The 19,877-nt window shown below is 49.3% G+C and overlaps 11 protein-coding genes across 11 annotated transcripts; 7 read left to right on the top strand and 4 right to left on the bottom strand.

Moving 5' to 3' along the window:
* Nucleotides 1-631, top strand: BCR37DRAFT_378093 (uncharacterized protein; the record flags this gene model as incomplete). The annotated part of the gene is given in 3 exon segments (XM_040868965.1): nucleotides 1-86; nucleotides 186-363; nucleotides 377-631. Coding segments are annotated over 3 exon segments (188 nt in total), but the record flags the coding sequence as incomplete, so codon positions are not given.
* On the top strand, nucleotides 570-1,269 carry BCR37DRAFT_257514 (uncharacterized protein). The gene has a single exon (XM_040866691.1). The coding sequence runs from the start codon at nucleotides 746-748 to the stop codon at nucleotides 1,214-1,216; it is 471 nt and encodes a 156-aa protein (XP_040726839.1). The 5' UTR covers nucleotides 570-745; the 3' UTR covers nucleotides 1,217-1,269.
* On the bottom strand, nucleotides 1,270-1,913 carry BCR37DRAFT_257513 (uncharacterized protein). Its single transcript, XM_040866690.1, has 2 exons — nucleotides 1,660-1,913; nucleotides 1,270-1,618 (listed from the first exon to the last, which is right to left on the bottom strand). The coding sequence occupies exons 1-2, from the start codon at nucleotides 1,691-1,693 to the stop codon at nucleotides 1,323-1,325; spliced, it is 330 nt and encodes a 109-aa protein (XP_040726838.1). The 5' UTR covers nucleotides 1,694-1,913; the 3' UTR covers nucleotides 1,270-1,322.
* A 1,594-nt stretch (nucleotides 1,914-3,507) lies between these two features.
* On the top strand, nucleotides 3,508-5,198 carry BCR37DRAFT_407987 (uncharacterized protein). The gene is made up of 2 exons (XM_040872131.1): nucleotides 3,508-4,422; nucleotides 4,519-5,198. Exons 1-2 carry the CDS (start codon nucleotides 3,604-3,606, stop codon nucleotides 5,038-5,040), a joined length of 1,341 nt encoding a protein of 446 aa, XP_040726837.1. The 5' UTR covers nucleotides 3,508-3,603; the 3' UTR covers nucleotides 5,041-5,198.
* A 1,226-nt stretch (nucleotides 5,199-6,424) lies between these two features.
* Nucleotides 6,425-6,956, bottom strand: BCR37DRAFT_378089 (uncharacterized protein). Its single transcript, XM_040868964.1, has 2 exons — nucleotides 6,730-6,956; nucleotides 6,425-6,703 (listed from the first exon to the last, which is right to left on the bottom strand). Exons 1-2 carry the CDS (start codon nucleotides 6,735-6,737, stop codon nucleotides 6,457-6,459), a joined length of 255 nt encoding a protein of 84 aa, XP_040726836.1. The 5' UTR covers nucleotides 6,738-6,956; the 3' UTR covers nucleotides 6,425-6,456.
* A 239-nt stretch (nucleotides 6,957-7,195) lies between these two features.
* Nucleotides 7,196-8,293, top strand: BCR37DRAFT_378062 (uncharacterized protein). The gene is given in 9 exon segments (XM_040868963.1): nucleotides 7,196-7,408; nucleotides 7,454-7,457; nucleotides 7,494-7,601; nucleotides 7,673-7,837; nucleotides 7,882-7,908; nucleotides 7,952-7,978; nucleotides 7,989-7,991; nucleotides 8,028-8,068; nucleotides 8,119-8,293. The coding sequence occupies 4 exon segments, from the start codon at nucleotides 7,344-7,346 to the stop codon at nucleotides 7,820-7,822; spliced, it is 327 nt and encodes a 108-aa protein (XP_040726835.1). The 5' UTR covers nucleotides 7,196-7,343; the 3' UTR covers nucleotides 7,823-7,837; nucleotides 7,882-7,908; nucleotides 7,952-7,978; nucleotides 7,989-7,991; nucleotides 8,028-8,068; nucleotides 8,119-8,293.
* BCR37DRAFT_378060 (uncharacterized protein) lies at nucleotides 7,650-8,295 on the top strand. The gene is made up of 4 exons (XM_040868962.1): nucleotides 7,650-7,908; nucleotides 7,952-7,987; nucleotides 8,014-8,068; nucleotides 8,119-8,295. The coding sequence occupies exons 1-4, from the start codon at nucleotides 7,859-7,861 to the stop codon at nucleotides 8,263-8,265; spliced, it is 288 nt and encodes a 95-aa protein (XP_040726834.1). The 5' UTR covers nucleotides 7,650-7,858; the 3' UTR covers nucleotides 8,266-8,295.
* Nucleotides 8,296-8,552: 257 nt separating this feature from the next.
* On the top strand, nucleotides 8,553-9,816 carry BCR37DRAFT_378050 (uncharacterized protein). The gene has a single exon (XM_040868961.1). The coding sequence runs from the start codon at nucleotides 8,792-8,794 to the stop codon at nucleotides 9,659-9,661; it is 870 nt and encodes a 289-aa protein (XP_040726833.1). The 5' UTR covers nucleotides 8,553-8,791; the 3' UTR covers nucleotides 9,662-9,816.
* A 2,918-nt stretch (nucleotides 9,817-12,734) lies between these two features.
* Nucleotides 12,735-13,297, bottom strand: BCR37DRAFT_378048 (uncharacterized protein). Its single transcript, XM_040868960.1, has one exon. The coding sequence runs from the start codon at nucleotides 13,036-13,038 to the stop codon at nucleotides 12,799-12,801; it is 240 nt and encodes a 79-aa protein (XP_040726832.1). The 5' UTR covers nucleotides 13,039-13,297; the 3' UTR covers nucleotides 12,735-12,798.
* Nucleotides 13,298-14,972: 1,675 nt separating this feature from the next.
* On the top strand, nucleotides 14,973-15,929 carry BCR37DRAFT_378046 (uncharacterized protein; the record flags this gene model as incomplete). Its single annotated transcript, XM_040868959.1, has 1 exon — nucleotides 14,973-15,929. A coding segment is annotated over exon 1 (454 nt), but the record flags the coding sequence as incomplete, so codon positions are not given.
* Nucleotides 15,930-16,233: 304 nt separating this feature from the next.
* On the bottom strand, nucleotides 16,234-16,671 carry BCR37DRAFT_386351 (uncharacterized protein; the record flags this gene model as incomplete). Its single annotated transcript, XM_040870432.1, has 1 exon — nucleotides 16,234-16,671. The coding sequence occupies one exon, from the start codon at nucleotides 16,669-16,671 to the stop codon at nucleotides 16,234-16,236; it is 438 nt and encodes a 145-aa protein (XP_040726830.1).
* Between the last annotated feature and the right edge of the window lie 3,206 nt (nucleotides 16,672-19,877).

The raw sequence follows: 19,877 nt of genomic DNA, 5'->3' as shown, positions 1-19,877 counted from the left end.
CACTCTAGATACGCATTCCTGCAGTCTCTCTTCCTCTGATTCTATCTCTCAAGTGTGTCTGACCACCAAGGTTAGATCAATGCTGTCCTGCGTAGCCCGATATAGTTCGACTCGCCAAGCAAATGGACGGCCATCATCCCCAATCTTGACTCTACCAGAGCAAATCAAGTAGTGCGTCCAGTAGCTCTTGCAACAGCTGATCAGCATGCTAGAGTCTTGCTTAATACCTTCGATTCAAGTGTCTTCCCCGCGTCGTTCACGGAACCAGCTCAGCAGCATCGAGCTCGCATCACAGCAGGTACCGTCTACAACAATCTCATGGCTTCGTCTGACATGGTCTCTGTTCCTTCTGATACACTGCGCTCTATCAAACACAACCAAGAGGACGATCTAGACCACTTCAACGCCTTGCGCACGATACACGCATGACAAAGGTACCAGCACGACTACGACGCGTGTCAAGGGATAGATCCAAGCGTACTGAGATCCAGGCTGTCGAATCCATTCGCAAAGCTTTGCAGAGCTAAGGAAGGCAGTCTGTCATCTTGAACGCGACTTCACGTCGCTTGTCAGGGCGCAAGCGGACCAGATTTCCATGTCTATCTCTCAGCATGGTATCAAGAATATGTAAGTCGCCGTACGTGACGACGCCCAATAATCTACTCAACGGTTCGCAAATGACTTCAGCAGTCGAGGCACAAGAAGTGTCTAGCAGAGGCTCAGCAGCAGGGGACCCACGACGGGAATGATAAGCAGGCAGGACAAGCACGACGTCACGCACAAAACATCGCGCCACTCCAGGAGCAAAACGACGACACGCAGGCACGACCAGCGACAAGCACACCGCAACGCACAAAACACTGCGCCATACGATGAGCAAAACGATGACAACGATACAGAAGCCTCACCATCACGTCGTGCAGTAGACTACTTCTGCTTTTGCTTCTTTCGATTTACACTGACTACTGCAGGGCAAACGCAATCGGCCAGTAATCGGCCAATGGAGTTGAATTTCAGCAGCTTCAGGCTGCAGCAAATGACAAGAACTACCGTGCCGCCACTGCCGACGAGACGAACCAAGCATGGAAGCGTAGCAAACGTGCAAGACACCTTGCACAACAGCTGTGGAAAGTACATAGTAAGCTTTCCTTGCTCTAAAGCTATTCCTAATTCGTTCAAAACCCTGACTCGTCACCTGCAGCTCGCTGCGTATTAGTAATCAGCGATCGCCAGTCGTCACCCGTTGATTACCGATTTACTACGCGTCAATCATCGCCCTTGTATCACCAGCGCCAGATTGTACCGTTTTTCGTCCGTTCAACTCACCGCGTCAGTCTCTTGTTGATCGCCGGATACCAGCCGTGGAATTTCCCATAGGACAGTAAGGACTCTTGTAGCGCCATCTTGGGTCCTAGATTTCCGTGTCCAAGGAACTGTGTTGCTGTATCTGACATTTCACTGCTTTCCTGAGGCAGCTCTTCATGGACCAAATCGTTTTCGGCGAATTGGCCATCCGGCTGGTAGAAAATCCCGGGCTCAAAATCCCGGGGCCCGGGATTTTCACCGCGCAAGATTGGCCCCCAAGAGACGCGAAAAAAAAATGCACTGTGAAGTGTCACTCCTGATTAGCTGCAGATATCATAGTACCCGTGTCATTGCCTAGAACGGAACCCTTTCGAGCTGAAAAGGTCATGTGGGAATGGGTGGGAACAAATTCATGGCGCCAAGTCCATAAGCGGGAATGAGGGGAACTGTGCGTGAAGTTGTGGCAGCGATAGCAAACGATAAACAGGCACAGCAAGGTCTTAAATTAGTGTTTCCATAAACGTTGTGCGGCGACAGACAATAGCAGCGAGATCATGCACAGGCTGAACCGTCTTTTATGCAGCAAGTCTTGATTTGATGAAGTATCGCTTGGCTACTCCATGACAGCAGACCGCTAGACCAAGGCAAGAAGCTTGACAAAGAAGAGAACGACCATGCCGTCAAGATGTGGAACTATAACTTCTCATGCCGACCCACAGGTCGTCAATATGCGAAGCAGAGGCAGATAGATCTCGCAATTCAAACACAAACTCAATTCTGTAGCTGCTGACGGCATATGCTGATCGATCGCAGCTAGTGCCGACATGCATCATCCTAATCGATCCCGTGATGCTTGCAAAGCGAAGCAGCTGCTCATGTTTTTGAAGCACGAGTCGCGAACAAGCTTGGCACCGGGCACCGCTCGAGCTCGCGTGTTGTGAGCTTGCGGACGCAGGCCACGACCTGCATCATCACGCTTGTCGCGAAACTTGAGGCGCAAGAAGCATGCAACTTTGTCGACTATACGCAGATGTGCCGTGATCTTGCCAGAAGCAGCGCACTCTACGCGGAGTGCTGCCAGCTGCAGTGTGCCGTGCCTAACTTTCTTGAAATCCTCAATTTCCAACCAAAACTTCAACCAAAACTTCAACCCACACAGCGAACATCATTGTCCTCAACAGGCTGCACTTGGCTACAAGCATCGTTGTGCAAGGTTCATTAAATTACTGACATCTACAGCTAGCTACTGAGTAAGTGTGTCTCTGCTGCAAGCGCTTTGTTGTCTCGCCAGGCTGTCTCTCTAAATCATGGACTCTCCTGGCTGCTGGAGGCCTCTCTCACCAGGCGCAAGCTTTCTCTACTTATACTGACACGCCCTACACGCTCATCTGCACGTCAAGCACACGCTCCTTTGTCTCTTCGAACAAGTCTCTGTGCGCTTTTGCACTCTCTTGTCTGTTGGTATGCCTTCTGTCGCTTTGCACAAGCTTTCTCTGTTTATACCGGCGCATGCTAAACCGCCAGCCCACCCTCAATGCACGTTCTTGCACGGACTACTTCTCTGCCTCGCACTTTTTGTGCTGACAACTGCTCCTTGATGGCTTTGTCCTCAACTCAGTCTCCCCTTGACGCTACCCCCAACTTCTACACTTGATTCTTCTCTCGCTTTTGCGCTGGCTGAATCAGTCGCATTTTGTGTCTCCCACTCAGAAACAGCTGGATGTTCATTGCTTCCATTAATCTCTCCCTGCATCAGCACGAACACCGCCATGGCACTACAAGCACTACAAGGGCCACTGACCTACTGTAGGCGATATCTGATGCTCCTATTCCGTGTAGACAGCCGAGCTACTGTCGATGCTAATCGCATGATAGCAAAGTAAAAAACCCCACTGTGGTGACTACTTTAGTGCTCATTCCCAAGTTTCGACTTCTTCCCGCGCATTTGCTCGCCGAATTTTGTAGGGTTGCTGTAGTTCTAGTAGCAGCTACAGGTGATCAGCTCGCATCCTGTGATTTTGAGCTGCACGCTACAGACCCACAGCAGACTTGAGACTATGCACGCGCCTCAGATGTTCCAATAAAATTGCGAAATACGACCTGCGCATGCAGCAGCTCTAGGGGATCCACCTACTCCTGTCCTTCCTCAAATGGGCTCCTTCACTTGCGATGTAAAGTCCATGCCAGGTGACCGGTTCAAACACGTCTGCTTGCATCTACTTTTTGTGCGCTATCAGCTGAATCCCTTCTCAAGGGTCTCACACGCTTCCGCCCTCGCCATTAATCAGCATTACGAAGATGCATTTTCGCGACTCCTCATCACTGATGACATTCACGTTCACACTTCTCTCACTCTTGTTTTTGGTGATGCACCTGGAGCTGCAGCATGCAGCAGCCGAACCAGGCCGGTCAAAAGGTCAAAACTCCATTCCTGAAGAGGTAGGAGTTGTGGTTTTGCAAAGCAAAAAGCGCGGTCGCGGAGAAGAACAGTCGGCGATCGTTGGAGGCAGCGGCTCAGCGACCATATCAGCGAATATTTTAATTGCTGAAGAAGGCGTTGACTACTTTCCTCGTGCCGAAAAAGGCATGTGCTACAACGCAACGTTCTTTATTAAGCATGTTCACTCACTTTGCGGAGATCAAGCCAGCTGCGAAGTCGACAAGCCAAAACGTCAAAGCTACATTACGGATGCATGTGACACTTGGTGTAGCACAGAACAAGCACATTACATCCGTTTGCAGTCTGAATTCAACAGTAAGCGCGTTTCAAAGGATAGATGCTTCCAAAGCCTCAGTATCCACATCGCACGAGAGACCAAGGCTTCTGATCTCCTACAATCATGCGATTTTGAATGTACGTGCACTCTATCCAAGTACGTCGAGCGTATCAAGATGCCACATGTGCAGTACAACAATAAACATTTTGAGCTGTCCTCCTTCATACCAAAGTCTTACTGGAGTGAAGTTCCAGCATTATCAGGCGTCCCTCCAAACCGGAAGGGCAGACCGGGGTTTTGTCATTACGAAGATATGTTCGAAAAAGTTGGTTACACGTCGGACATCACGGATCCTAAGACACGCACCTTGTCAACAGCCAAATGGCAGGTCGAGTGTAAAGTCAGTCAAGAAAATCTACCGTGCGACAGGACTGATTGGGATTGATATTGCAAGTGTTTGAAAGGGGCGCAAGGAAAACATCAACACTTGTTTAAGCCTGGGCAATGTGAAAAAGGTCACAAGATACCCAAAGTTCCCAAAAAGAGCAGCTCACAAGCAAAGAAGCATAGATTGGATTCAGTCGGCTCTGAACAGCCGACAGAACAGTGCCTCGCGCATTCTACCCACGAAGTCACTAATGCCGATAGTCCAGCTCGCGCAGACGCAACAACTTCAAGCCAAGCAGCATTGGCGGGTATCAGTGCAAAGCCTGCCACGGCAGATATGCGACTGAATCCAAATGACTGGGAGGAATGGATAGCAACAATGTTGAATGTGGAGCAGAATCCAACGACCGGACTGCCAGTAGATCGGAACGTCTTGACAACGGAGTCTTGCATCAATCATGGTCTCTTCAACCATCCAGGGTTTGAACAACCGCATGCAGATATATGCGTTGCTCCGAGCCAAGATGTCCAGAGGCAAGGGGTTTCGGAGCAAGGAATTGATGGTATTCAAGATGATGATATCGCCGGCTACGCTGATAACTTTTGGGCTGAGCCGCCCACCTTTATCTAATGGGAGAGTCTCTTCTCCAGCCGCAGATCATTGAATTTCTACCTAGCCCTGGCATTCAGCACCCTTGGACCCACTGTCGGAGGTGATGTTCTTGTTCAGGCCATCAACTTTGAATTCTTGCTTTTATCGCTCAGCGTAACGCACGCATTTAAATTGAAATGTTTCTCCCAATTAGCTACAATGATCATAGTATTCTTATCATTTACGCCTGGCACGTAAGCCTTCTAAGCTGAAAAGGTCAGCTACTGCAGCTGAGTACCTGACGAATTCCAATTTGAGTTGTATATGCAGATTGCTTTTTGGTTGCGATCGCTTGTCAAGGATTTCAATTCGCTTTGCATGCGCAAACACATCAATTCAGTTATAGACACCTATAGCTAACATTTTAATCAGTCTGGGTCTAGAGCAAGTCAAACAATTATACGAAACTGGCATCGCGAATGGAGAAGAGATTCAAGAAGCAGAGCTCAGTCAAGAGCATCATAAACATGAGAGTACAAAACTAGAAGATGTATAACCAATGAGGAAGGTAATTCATGTCGCAAAATTATGGAACAGAGGAAGCGAAGATGAGGCAATCCGAGCAAGACACCTTCCACCCAAGCCAAGCATATAAGGAAGAGCGTGTCCTTTGACGCGTATTAGGAAGGATGCTGGTATAGATGCTGTGAGCAACCCTGCGTGCTCTGTGCTGTCGTATGATCGTGTGTGTTGAATGATGAAATAGCGGCAAAATGATGAGATAAAGCAGTACTGTTCATGCCGATAGGTAAGAGAGATGGTGTCGTTTCGCTGGAGAATAGTGGAATCAACGCCAAACTGGAACTTGAGAGGATTGAGCCTGATGCTGAGCCGGCGACATACCGTGTCCAAACACACCGATGAGTGTCTGTTGACTAGCATATATTGTAGTGTGTCCATTCGATGACGCCAGACCAGGCGGTGCAAGTGGTGCGTATCCATTATTCACAAGATGTCCCTGAGCACCCATATGCGCATGCTGTCCCATCAATGCGCCCGATTGAACATGCTGCTGCTGGTGTTGTTGCGATGTATGTGAATGATGATGGTGATGATGTTGTCAAGTTTTAGTTTATGAAACTACGGTGTTTTCGGCTACTACCAATGGCAGTCTACCACGACTCCCTACGCAACCTGCAGCAGATGTTGCTGTTGTTGCGATTGCTGCCCTACGGAATTTTTCTACCGGAGTGTACCAGAGCCAACCGGCGGATTACCGTGAGAAGCACAGCGGATTACCGGAGTCAACCGACTTCCAAACTTGCACACCAGAGGAAAACCAGCGGATATGAAGAGGTGGATCACTGAGCCACGCTAAAAGGCAGACAACACACAATTCAATCACTGTTATCAAGTGAACAGAGGCCAACATCCCCTCATCATCAAATCTAGACGCTATTTATACTGGATTCGATAGCCATCAGCTGCCCATAAAGAGTGCTTCTGCTCTCGTAAGCGTCGCTTTCGCTTAAGCAGCTTGTCCGCTCTTTTCTTGTCAAGCTCTGTTCTCTCAAATAGGCCAATTGATCCAAGAAGACGGCAAACTGGCACAATGACCTGCAATATGTGTCCTTGCTTGCTGAGAGACCTTGCGCCGCACGACAACTTGGTCTTCAAGACCTTGATGATCGCAAAATGCCTGCTATCGTATTCAAACAGATACAAAACTTCCCCATAGCTCACTATTGCATCGTCGTCAACCTCGGGCGCTTCATGCGTCTGCTTACTGAACGCGACCTTGCTTCGTGAATGGAGGTCATTCGCAGCACACTTCACAACGAAGATCTTTGTGGTGCCTTGACGACTAGCCACTTTGCATCTTGGCCACGATCTCAGGTTGGCGTTTGTAAGCTGAAAACCGGAAGAGTGTAGCGCTAGCGAATCTTGCTTGTCGTAGACTTTGGCGTTTTGCTTCATTCTTGTCTGGTCACTTCAGGACGAGATGGGATGACCAGCACACGCATTTGCTCTGCACCATCTTGCTGCTTGTAGACAACACATCACTGTCTTTGAGCCTATTCATTCGAGCATGTGGCATCTCCAGCTGCTCCATCACTCTTTTCAAGACATGTGGTATTCTGCTGGCGTGAGCAGTGCATGCTGCAAGCGCGATACCTTCGACTGACCCAGATAGGAAGAGGAGTCTTCCACAGACAGTCTCGACGACTACAACAGGCTCGCAAGATCTATTGAGCGTATCGATATACCATTTAAGATCCAAGCGCACGTCGCATGGCTTCTCTAGAACCGACAGTCCCTCTACAAAGACACTACAACTCGCAATGGAACTCTGGCCACGAACGCCATTACGCGATGCCACATGGAACAATATCACTGCACATGCACGGTAACTGATAAACACTCACCAGATTGTGGTTCATGCGCAAGGTAGGACGGTCACCTGGCGTCACCGCAACGTTGGGAAGCTCTAGACGGTCATTCACAAGTTGGAAACGGCTGTCCCTGTGCTGGGACGAGCTCATGGACATTGTATTGCCTTGACTATCTGCCAGCACCACACGGAGGTGATGAATGAAGCGGTGATAGTGTCTCTGTACCTTGCAAGCTCCTGGCTGACGCAGCCACAGACGCGCAAAGCGAAAGTCTACAGAGAGACTGCTACTGCTGCTCTTCCCAAGACGATGATATCAGCCACGAGCAGGACGTTGCCCATGGAGTGTCATCTGCTCGCGTCGATAACGAGAATACCCGCTGCGAGACACCCGCTTCCATCTTCTCTGAAGACAATGGTATTGACTAGGCTGCATCGAGAGTTGTGGGTTCCACCTTCTGCCTGATGTACCTCACTGTCATATTCAGTTGCAGCCAACGTCGTCTCAGCACAATGTGAGCCTATTATGCGGAGCAGACATTGACTAACAAGATATAGCGTCAAGCAAACAAGAATTCTCATGTTACAAGGCAAGTCCGTCCCATCTTTGATGATATAAGACTGACCAGTGGCCAGAAGTCAAGCGAAGATCGATCTACCTCCTCGTCTCGCAAAGTATGCACTTCTGCTACTCCTACCATGACATACTAACGATGCATTTCTAGTCTGGAAGAACATCAAAGCTATCACACAGAGCACAGGACGCTGAGCAACTCAGCGCTACCATGACCAAGGCCAAGACTGCAGCATCACAAGCGAAAAAGGCGCGCAAGTCTGCCAAGAAGGCCAAAAAAGCGGCAGCACGTCTGTAGTGTGTCGTAGATGGTCTAGTTGCTACACCTACTGTCGCTACAGCATCTATTGAGCTCACCCGTTGGCAGGTGATATCCTCTGGTAATCCTCCGGCTGACTCTGGTAAAGGCGTGCTTATTTCCGCCGGTAGTCTGCCGGTAGTCTGCTGGTATTACTGCGCCTGCAAAGTTAGGGACTTTCCGCCGGTATTCCGCCGGTTTTCCTCGGGTAATTTCCGCCGGTAATCTGCCGGTCCAAATTTTCCGTAGGGCGGAATTCAGACGCTATAGATCAACAGCAGTCGTTGGACTATTCGTATGCCCCTGATTCGAATGATATCGCCAGATACTACCATTGTATGGAGCATTTTCAGGAGATCCGCCTGAACCTATGCCTCGTCGAATGGGCTCCTTTACTTGCGATGTGCATTTCATGCCAAACAGCTGATTCAGACACGTTTGCTCGCTCCTACCTCTTGTGCGCTATCGACCGAATTTCTTCTCAAGACTCTCACAAGCTTTCGCGCCAGCCATCAGCATTGTAAGAATGCAGTATTGCAACTCCTCATCACTGATGACATTTACGTTCACACCTGTTTTACTTTTGTTATTGGTGATACACCTGGAGATGCAGCATGCAGCAGCCGAAGCTGGTCGATCTCATGGTCCAAACTCCAATCGTGGACAGGGAAGTGCTGTCGACATGCAAAGCGAAATGCGCGATCGCGGAGAAGAACAACCGACAAAAGGTGGAGGCAGCACCTCAGCGACTGTAGCGTCGGATCTTCCACCTGCTGTGAAAGGCATTGACTACTTTCAACTTCCCGCAGTTGACACCGCAGCTAAGAGGGTGCGTAGTTGCTACAATGCAACGTTCTATCTTTCCCATATTCTCCCATTATGGAGAGATGAAACAGTCTGCGCAATTGACATGCCACATCATTTAAGCCTCACTACAGAGCAATGTAAAGATTGGTGTCTAGAGCAACATTCAGAGTACATGCAGGGTCAGGTTGTCGCTGTCAAGAGAACACTTAAAAAGGACAGTTGCCTTCAGAGTTTCGACGTTAAAATAGGCGTCTCTTACGAAACTTATGTTGCTCCGGTTTCGTGTGAAATCAACTGTAACTGCACATTGGTCAACTACCTCGAGCGTATCAAGATGCCATGGTTGAGCTTGAATGGAGGGTATTATGAGCTGACGCCCCACCGACCAAAGTCTTACTGGCGTGGATTTTTTGAACTAGAAACGGACCCGCCCAGCGGTTGTCATGACGAAGATATAAGCAAAAAGGTTGCTTGGATATCGGAGTCTACACATCCTGTGACAGGTAAGAAGTCAACCATCCACTGGCAGGTCAAGAGTGAAGTCAGTAAACACAATTTGTCCTGCGACAAACTTGATTGGGATTGGTGATGCAATTGCTTGCATTCGCCAAGTATGAAAAAACATCAACATTTGTTTAGGCCTGGAAGATGTGAAGAAGGTCACAAAGTACCCAAGGGTCCCACAACAAGCAAGAAAAAAGCAAAGATGTCTGTTCTGGGTACAGCCGGTACCACTCAGCTGATAGAGCAATGCCTTGCGCCTGCTGCCCACGGAAGTACTCCTGCCAATGTCGCAGTTCAGCCACACGCATCGACCTCTGGCCAAGCAGCATGGGTGGGCAACAGTGCCTGGCCTTTGACATCATGCAAATCATTGTCGACCCACCGAAAGAACATCTCTCCTTCGTGTCGCGCATTGTCAACGCTGTCATCAGCAAAGTCAACGGGCGCTACCTGAGAATACTCTAGCTGTGTCTTCTATGACCAGCAAATAGCCTTATGGCACTATGCGTTGTCCGGCGTGGAGAGTCTGAGCACCCTTGGGTGGCTGGATTCTCTGTTTCGCTTCCCTCTTATTATGGGGGACAGTAGTTGAGCTGAGCACGACGTAGCTTTTTTTAGAGCTAAATCCCATCACAGCAGATCAGCAACTGAATCCAAATGAGGTGATGGCATGGATCACACAGCGATCGAATGTGGAGCAGGATCCCCAGACCGGGATGCCAGTAGATCGAAACGTCTTGACAATCAGGTCTTGCAACAACCCTGGTCTCGACAACCCTCCTTGGTTTGACCAACCACATCGGATGACATGCGGTCCTCCGAGCCATGAAGGCCAGATGCAAGGGAGTCATGATGAAGGAAGTGATGACAGTCAGGATGGATTGCACGGCGACGAAGCTGACTCTTACCGGCGTCCCTTGCACTTCATCTAATGGAAGGGTCTCTTTTCTAGCCGCAGATCATTGGATTTCTACCTAGCCCTGGCATTCAGCACCCTCGAACCTACTGTCAGATGTGATGCTCGTCCAGGCATCAGCTTTCGTTCTTTGCTTTTATCGTTCAGCGTAACGCACGCATTTGAATTGGAGTTCCGCTCCTAATTAGCTTCAGATATCGTAGTATTCTTATCATTTACACCTTGCACGAAATCTTTCCAAGCTGGAAAGATCAGCTACTGCAGCTGACTACCTGACGAATTTCTTTCTGAGTTATATTTGCATATTGCTTTGTGATTGCGATCGCTTGTCAAGGATTTCATTTCGCTTTGTATGCGCAAACATCTATTTAGTCATAGACACCTATAGCTAAGATTTTACTCAGTCTGGGTCTAGAGCAAGTCACACAATTATACGAAAATGGCATCGCGGATGAAGAAGAGATTCAAGGAGCAGTGCTCAGTCAAGAGGATCATGAACATGAGAACACAAACCTAGAAGATGTATAATCAATGAGGAAGGTAATTCATGTCGCAAAATTATGGAAGAGAGGCAGCGAAGATGAGGCTATCCGAGCAAAAGACCTTCCACCCAAGCCAAGCATGTAAGGAAGAGCGTGTCCTTTGACGCGTATTAGGAAGGATGCTGGTATAGATGCTGTGAGCAACCCTGCGTGCTCTGTGCTGTCGCATGATCGTGTGTGTTGAATGATGAAATAGCGGAAAAACGATGAAATAAAACAGTTCTGTTCATGCCAATAGATAAGAGAGATGGTGTCAATGCGCTGGAGAACGTTTGAATCAATGCCAGACTGGAGCTTGAGAGGATTGAGCCTGATGCTAAGCCGGTGGCATACCGTGTCCAAACACACCGATGGGTGGTTGCTGACTAGCATGACTTGTAGTGTGTCCATTTGATGACGCCAGACCAGGCGGTGCAAGTGGTGCATATCCATTATTCACAAGATGTCCCGGAGCGCCCATATGCGCATGCTGTCCCATCAATGCACCCGATTGACCATGCTGCTGATGTTGTTGCAATGTATGTGAACGATGATGATGATGATGATGATGATGATGATGATGATGATGATGATGATGATGATGATGATGATGATGATGATGATGATGATGATGATGATGATGATGATGATGATGATGATGATGATGATGATGATGATAATGATGATGATGATGATGATGATGATGATGATGATGATGCTGTTGTTGCGATTGCTGTTGAGGCACAAACACTTGTCCTGCATCCATCTTCCGCACACCTAGTGGATTCTTGCTGAAACTGAGACGAATGCCTCCTTTGATACTGCTACTCAAAATAACACCTTGTAACAGCTTGAGTGCTTGGATGGCATAATGAGCATCCTCAAATTTCACAAAGCACATAGGTCCATTCAGTTTAGTGCGGTAGCAGAGACGATGGTACCCCTGCTGTCGAGAAAAGCATCGCTTGAGACCTTTCTCCGTTGTTGCAAGCGGCAAATTACTCACATATAGCGTATTACAAGGCGGAATCTGATCAGCTGGCTTGGTATTGATGAGGGCAAGACAGACTTGAAGCCAATTACGAAACCAGTATGCTGGTGATGATGATACTGTTGTTGCGGCTGCTGGTGAGGCACAAATCGTTATTCTGCATATGCATCCATCTTCCGCACACCCAGTGGATTCCTGCCGAAACTGAGACGAGTGCCTCCTTTGATACTGCTTCTCAAAATGATACCTTGCAACAGCTTGAGTGCTTGAATGGCATAGTCTAAATCATCGAATTCAACAAAAGACATGGATCCATTCGGTTTGGTGCGGAAGCGTAGACGACAATACTCCTGCTGACGAGAAAACAAGATCTTGAGTTCTTCTTTCATTGTCGTAAGTGGAAAATTGCCCACATAGATCATATTATAAGACAGATTCAGATCAGCCGCATTGGTGCTGATGAAGGTCGGACCAAGTCGATTACCAACCACGAAGCCGTTAGCGGTGCAATTCAAGACTGCATACGCATCATACATCATGTCAGCGTGATTTTTGCAGAAGCAGGATAATATTCCATATTAGCATGCTCAAAAATGCCAGAGAGGTAGCTGCATATCATTCAAGTGAGGCGATTCAAGAGCGTTGTCAACTGAGGGAAACCCATGACTTAAAGTGAGACTCAGACAGCCTTATGGACCATAGCGGTCGAAACTCTCTCGCGCAAGTTCCGGACGACCCCCCACTCAAGCAAAAACCCAGCAAATTGAGCGACGGCTGTCAAGCGTGAACAGGTGTCATCTTCCTTGGCCGTCGGTGGTGGCAGCATACTGAATCTTGTGAGCGGCGACTTGGCCATAGTACCACCGACAGACGTAAAAGGTGACGATGTAGGCGACCAGACAGTATTCCCTGCACTTGTTGAAAAGTTGGTGGGTGAGGAGCTTGAACACCGAGCGAGCCTTTCGACAGACAGTCATGGAACTCATCCATGCCAAGAGAGGTAGATCTCGAGAGTATGAGCGTAGGGACAGCATTGATGAGCGTCAAATCCGGTTCATCCTTGGCGTAGCTCGAAATTTGGTTATGCTGCAGCGAACCACTACTGCCTGCAGCTGTTAGAAGACCATCTGCAGCATTCTCTTGCAGTACAAATAGAGGAGTTTACTGTGGTGGACTCGATACACCTTTTCTCTTTCATCTGATGTAGCTTCTGAGTGACGGACACGCCTGTAAATGTCTCCCTCAAGATGAAATCCAAGCACTGCTTAACAATACTTGTAGTATGTACAGTACATGTAGACAGCAGACAGCTCTCCCTGTGAGTCATTCAGATGTCATCAACAACAACGCGCAACGAGTCACATCATCGACAAGAGCACAGCATGAAACACCTGCTGGCCTTGGCTGCTGCAGGCCTATCACTCTCTACGACTGTAACATCCATACAAGATCTTAACCCTTCCAGAGCTGCCTTCTACAAACTATTGCAGGCAATGACGACTACTGCGTTTGTCCTGATGGCTCCGATGAACTTGGCACGTCTGCCCGTCATGATGCTTCCTTTTACTGCGAGAATGATGGACAAAAGCCACGCATTTCAGCTCGCAATGTGAATTATGGGGTTTGCGAGCCTGCTTACTGTGACGGCAGCGACGAGTATGATGGTCTGACATAGTGTCTGAATACCTGTGCTGCGCCCGCCAAAGAAGCAGCCATAGTGGCAGCGGCGAGGAAGGAGATTCCGCACAACAGGTGCAGCGCAACAAGAAGCATGGTCGAAAGCTGGCCGTGCACAGCGTACGGCCATGGAAACATCGCTCGTGCAGGGGAGGCTGCGCTGTAGCTTGCGAGGGAGATGCTGAAGCATGCTGAAGATGCATTGGAGAAGATTAAAGCAACGGCTCCTATTGAGGTCTTCACGATGGGATCACCTGCTTTCGAGGAAGCACGCGTTGCTGTGGAGCAACAAGTCACGCAACTCAAGGAAGCGGTCGAGAGGCTTCAAGGGAAATTCAAGGCGAAGCATGGACACATTGCTACATCCGACTCTCAATTCAATGCTCCCTTGGCTCTACTCCTGCCGCACTGCAATTGCAATAAAATCTCAGTCAGCAGGCAACTGCGCAACTCAAGTTGAGGATGAAGGGCTGACCTGCATCTGTCTAAGAGCCGATTAGCTTAGCGGTAGCTGCTGTGGCACCAGCCCGCATCCTTTGATACGGAACGCTATAGGCCCAGCAGACTAAGAACCATGCGCGGGCCCCCTGAGTCGCATGAATGGCAGAATACGACCACGACTTACGCATGGAGCTGCGCCAGGATACTACCTCCTCCTTTGTCTTGCCAGACAGACTCTTTCACTTGCGATGTCAATTTCATGCCAGGTGGTGTATTCAAACACGTCTGCTTGCACCTACCTTTTGTGTGCTATCGACTGAATCCCTTCTCAGAGTCTCACACGCTTCCACCGCCGCCATCAATCAGCATTGCGAAGATGCATTTCCGCGACTCCCCATCACTGATGACATTCACGTTCACACTTCTTTCACTCTTGTTATTGGTGATGCATCTGGAGCTACAGCATGCAGCAGCCGAACCAGGCCGATCCAAAGGTCAAACCTCCAATCGTGGACAAGGAGGGGCTTCGAACTCGCAAAGCAAGAGGCGCGGTCGCGGAGAAGGACAATCGTCAAAAGAAGGAGGCAGCACCTCAGCGACTATATCAACAATTCTTCCACCTCCAGTAGACGGCGTTGACTACTTTCGTAGTGCCGTAGCCGATCCGGTACACAAATGCTACAACGCAACGTTCTCCATCAGTCATCAACACACATTTAAGACCGCTTCAAGTATCTGCGCAACCGACATGTCAAACCGCCAAAGCTACAATACGAAAGTATGTGAATCTTGGTGTCTCAAGGAACATGCAGCTTACAAAACATGGCAAACTGCCAACATCCACAAAGACGTTGCACAGGACAGATGCAGGCAGAGCTACAATCTCTATATCACAAGAAAATCTGTCATTGAAATGGATGTCCCGAAACCCTGCTCTTTCAACTGTCGATGCACATTGTTCAGTTACCTCGAGCGTATCAAGATGCCTCATTGGCAGTACGAGGGCGAATATTTTGAGCTGTCGCCCCACAAACCAAAGGCCTACTGGGCTAATTTTCCAGCCTTATTCGGGTTCCGATCTCGCAAATCAGGGGCTTGTCACTATGAAGACATATTCTTTCAGGTCGGCTGGACGTCGGACATCACGGATCCTGCGACAGGCAAAGTGGCCACAGCCCTGTGGCAGGTCGCATGTGATGTCCATGACCAAAATATACCCTGCGACAAAGTTGATTGGAATTGGCGTTGCACATGTTTGCGATCGCGAGTGGGCAATAAAAACCGACACGTGTTTAGGCCTGGGCAATGTGAAGAACGCCACAAGATACCCAAAGTTCCCAAAAAGAGCAGCTCACAAGCAAAGAAGCATAGATTAGATGCAGCCGGCTCTGATCAGCCGACAGAGCAGTGCCTCGCGTACGCTACCCACGGAGTCACTCATGCCGATGATACAGCTCACGCTGACGCATCGACTTCAGGCCAAGCAGCATTGGCGGGCGACATTGCAAAACCTGCCACGGCAGACATGCGACTGAATCCAAATGACTGGGAGAATTGGATAGCAACAATGTCGAATGTGGAGCAGAATCCACAAACCGGGATGCCAGTAGATCGAAACGTCCTGGCAGTACAGTCCTGCAACAACCTTGGTCTCGATAATTATCCAGGGTTCAATCAACCACATGACGAAGTATGCGCTTTGCAAGACCATGAAGGTCAGAGGCAAGGGGATCAGGAGGGTGGCCGTGATAGTAATCAGGGTGATAAGTTCGTCGATTACGGTGCCAACTGCTGGGCTGAGGCGCCGCTTGGATGGATCTAATGAAGGAGTCCCTTTTTCAGCTGCAGATCATTGTTATTCTACCTAGCTTTGGTGGTCAGCACCGTTGAACCTACCCTTGTCCTGCGTCCATCCTCCGCGCCCGACGGATTCTTGCGGAAATTGAGACGAATGCCATCATGCTAGTCCACATGACACCTTGCAATAGCTTGATCGCTTGATTGTTTGACGAGCATCGTGAACATCTTCGGATGCCAAAAAGACAAGGTTCAATACGATTTGGTGCAGTAGCAGTAAAGATGATACCCTGCTGTCGAGGAAAACAAACTTTTCATTCTTCTTCCCTTGTCGTTAGTGGCAGATTGCCCACATAGAAGGTATTGCAGGGCGGATTTTGATCAGCTGCATTGTTGTGGATGAGGGCAGGACCAAGTCGATTACCAACCACGAAATCGGTAGCGGCAGGAATCATAGCTGCATGCGCATGGTTCATCGTGCCAACGTGTTGATCAGCGGAAGCAGGATTGAATCTCATACCAGCATGCTGATAAATCACAGCGGAAGGTGGTATATTGCCGTTCGAGTAAGGTAATCCAAGAGATTTGTGAATAGAGGGCAATCCACGCCTCAAAATGGGATTTATGCCGCCTTGTACACCATTGCGATCGAGAGTACCTGACGCAAGATCATGAGGAGCACCACTCAAGCTCAATCCGGCAAATTCAGTAGCGGCTTTTGAGCGTGACCAGGCGTCAGCTTCCTTGGCCATCGGAAGTGGCAGCATACCGAGTCCTGCAAGGGGCGACTTGGCCAAATTACCACTGACAGACGCAAGGCGTGGCAATGTAAGCGACCAGACAGTACCGCCTGTGATTGATCATAACTTCGTGACGGAGCTTGATATGTCACCGAGCGAGCCTTTGGGTATTCTGCCATCGAAACTCATCCATACCAAGAGAAGTAGAGCGTGTGAGCGTAGAAAGAGCTACTATGGCTGTCACGTCCGTTTGATCCTTGACGTAGCTCAACATTCAGCTTTGCTGCATCGAATCACCAATGCCTGTTGACTTGCACTCATTGACAGAGTTGACGACGGCGTTGGCACATCCACACCGTTGCTGTTGGTGCAAGGTCAAAGACAATCTACTGTATGCCGCAACGGACGCCATATTTGAGCGCGTTTTCGCGGCATCGTTGCTAGGATTGAAGCTTTTCGTACCAATAGGCTAGTCATATGACTCATATTAGCGTCTGTCAGTCCAGAGATTCGGTGGCACATACCTCGCCTTACTCTTCCTCCAATGACGACTCAATATGAACCATAGACTAAAGGAAACAACCCTGCAAATCCGCGGGCCGTCAAGGATGGCGATACTCTGACTTGTTATTGACCATTTGGAGCTGTAGCATTCTGTTGCAGTACAGCTAGCAGATTCGATTGCAATGAACATAAGACATTCAATTCTCAATCATCTTGTGTAGCTTTCAAGTGACGAGCACAGCTAGTATATGGTTCGAGATGAAGCTTAAGTACTCTATGCCACTACTGTATATACTGTATCAGTGTATCCTACTGTGATGGGATTTAGCTCTAAAAAAAGCTACGTCGTGCTCAGCTCAACTACTGTCCCCCATAATAAGAGGGAAGCGAAACAGAGAATCCAGCCACCCAAGGGTGCTCAGACTCTCCACGCCGGACAACGCATAGTGCCATAAGGCTATTTGCTGGTCATAGAAGACACAGCTAGAGTATTCTCAGGTAGCGCCCGTTGACTTTGCTGATGACAGCGTTGACAATGCGCGACACGAAGGAGAGATGTTCTTTCGGTGGGTCGACAATGATTTGCATGATGTCGGCAGGGCTCGAGTCAGGCCAACGCAGCCGTATGTCCGCCAGTTGAGCTTCGTGGTCGCAGCATTCGAGCAGTGCATGCTGCAGAGTCTCCACAACATCGCCGGTCGGCTTGCATGCCGGGCAGGAGCGATCCAGCTCGTCATCCCTGTGTCTTCTCCCTCTATTGACCATGAGCTGGTCATTACTGCCGCGCATACGCGCAATCCATCTGCCAGCATATCCGTCCTGCATCTTGACATAAGGCCTTTGCTCCTTGAACTCCTCGAACGAGACTGGTGTAATGTGTCTGTATAGCGCGTTGTTGGCACATTCATGCACCCAGTTCTCATAGTACGTCTTCCAGAGCGACTCAGTGAAGTCTTTGCGGCACGTTGGAGAGCCGAGAGTCGCACCGGAGCCATTGAGAAGTGTAGAGATCTGGCTGTACCACGTTTTGCCTGCAGTATCGTCTTGAGCGTTGATCTTGGCTTGTTCAAAAGCAAAATGGGCGAGGCGATTGTCGGTAAGGTTCTCCAGGTAGTCTGCAAAGCCAATGGCAATCTGCTTCCTCCTTTCTGCTACAGGCAGAATCGCCAGGTCCACAATAGCCAGCAGTCTTGCAGCATGACGCGTGAGGCCAAAGGTTTGACGACACCAGTCGGTCTGCACCTGCTGCATCGCTTTGAGGTCTTCCGACCCGCCATCAAACGAGATCTCGGCGCCAAAAATGACATGACAGTCGACGAAATTGAGGTCAAGCGTACGCAGTTCAGACAGGCACATGTGGCCAAAAACCTTGTCAAGTGAGCCTATTTGGAACCTACCAACTCTGGCGCGTTCCAGCATGCTAGCATTGTGTTTTGTGCTTGACCAGGTTGGCTTGCTGCTCAGGTGAATGCCTAGATACTTGTAGGAGGCACACTCTTGAATCAAGGCGCGAGGCGCTTCAGGCGTCCGCCCGGGCAAGGAGAGCTCAATTGCACCGAGTTTTGCTCTAATCTTCCCATGCAGGTGTACTTGGAACTGTGTCTTCTCGGTGTTGATGAGCATTCGATTCCGGCGGCACCATTCATGCGTCTGCAGCAATTTGTCGTTCAGGTCGTCCATAGAGTCAGACACCAATACAATGTCGTCTGCCAAGAACATGCAGCCAACTTCTCGGTCGGCCAATTTCGGTGTATGCGGGGAACTTGTCATCTCGAGGTCAGCCATGTAAATGTTGAATAGAAGTGGTGATAGAACGTCGCCCTGAATGACGCCGTCATGGACGTCGAAGACCTCCGAATAACCATTGTCTGTCTGTATGCAAGCTTTCGTGTTTGTGTACAATGCCATGATGGCCGTCAGTAGTCGGCCCGTGAGGCCGTAATTCTTCAGCTTCTGCATGAGGACACGGCGTTCAACCAAATCGAAAGCTTTCCTGAGGTCAACGAACCAGGTAAAAAGCGGCTTGCCGTCCTTCTTGTACGTTTCCTTGATGATTCTGAACGTGAAAGCATTGTCACATGTGCGAAAGGTCTTTCGAAAACCGCCTTGACAATCTGGAACGATACGTAATGCATTGCTCCATGCCGTCAGCTTGAAGTTTAGAATCGTCGTGAAGAGTTTTCTGAATATTGGTTGAAGCGTGACTCCTCTGTAGCTGTCTGCAACCGTCTTGAGACCCTTGTTCTTGTAGATTGGAACGATACGACCAAGGCCCCAAGATGCTGGGATAGAACCCGAATCCAGCATGTCATTGAACAAGTCCGCCACCTCTAGATCGTTCAGCCCTCTGACTTCTTGCACAGTTATGCCATCGAGACCAGGGGCAGAGCTCGTTTTCAGCATCTTCTTGGCAACCGCGACGTCAGCTGCAGACCAAACCATGCCTGCATGCGCCGTAGCGCACACAAAGTCCTGTACTGATGCGCCTCTCTTCCTTGCTGCTTCCACCTGCGATGCTACATTAGACGGGTTAGTAAGGAAACGCTCCATCTCCTCTTCATTGAATGTGCCTGACGGCAGATCGCCGAGAAGGTCCTTGAAATGTCTCAGAATCTCGCCATCATCCACGGGACAGCCCTTCTTCTTCTTTCCGATGGCCTCGAGTAGCTTGACATAGTATTCCCGCCTCCCCCTGACACCAGACAGCCACTCCC

Source organism: Protomyces lactucae-debilis (genome assembly GCF_002105105.1).
Source record: "Protomyces lactucae-debilis strain 12-1054 chromosome Unknown BCR37scaffold_5, whole genome shotgun sequence".
Taxonomy (NCBI): domain Eukaryota; kingdom Fungi; phylum Ascomycota; class Taphrinomycetes; order Taphrinales; family Protomycetaceae; genus Protomyces; species Protomyces lactucae-debilis.
Note: the sequence above shows the minus strand (reverse complement) of the source record. Positions and strands in the feature narration are given on the sequence as shown.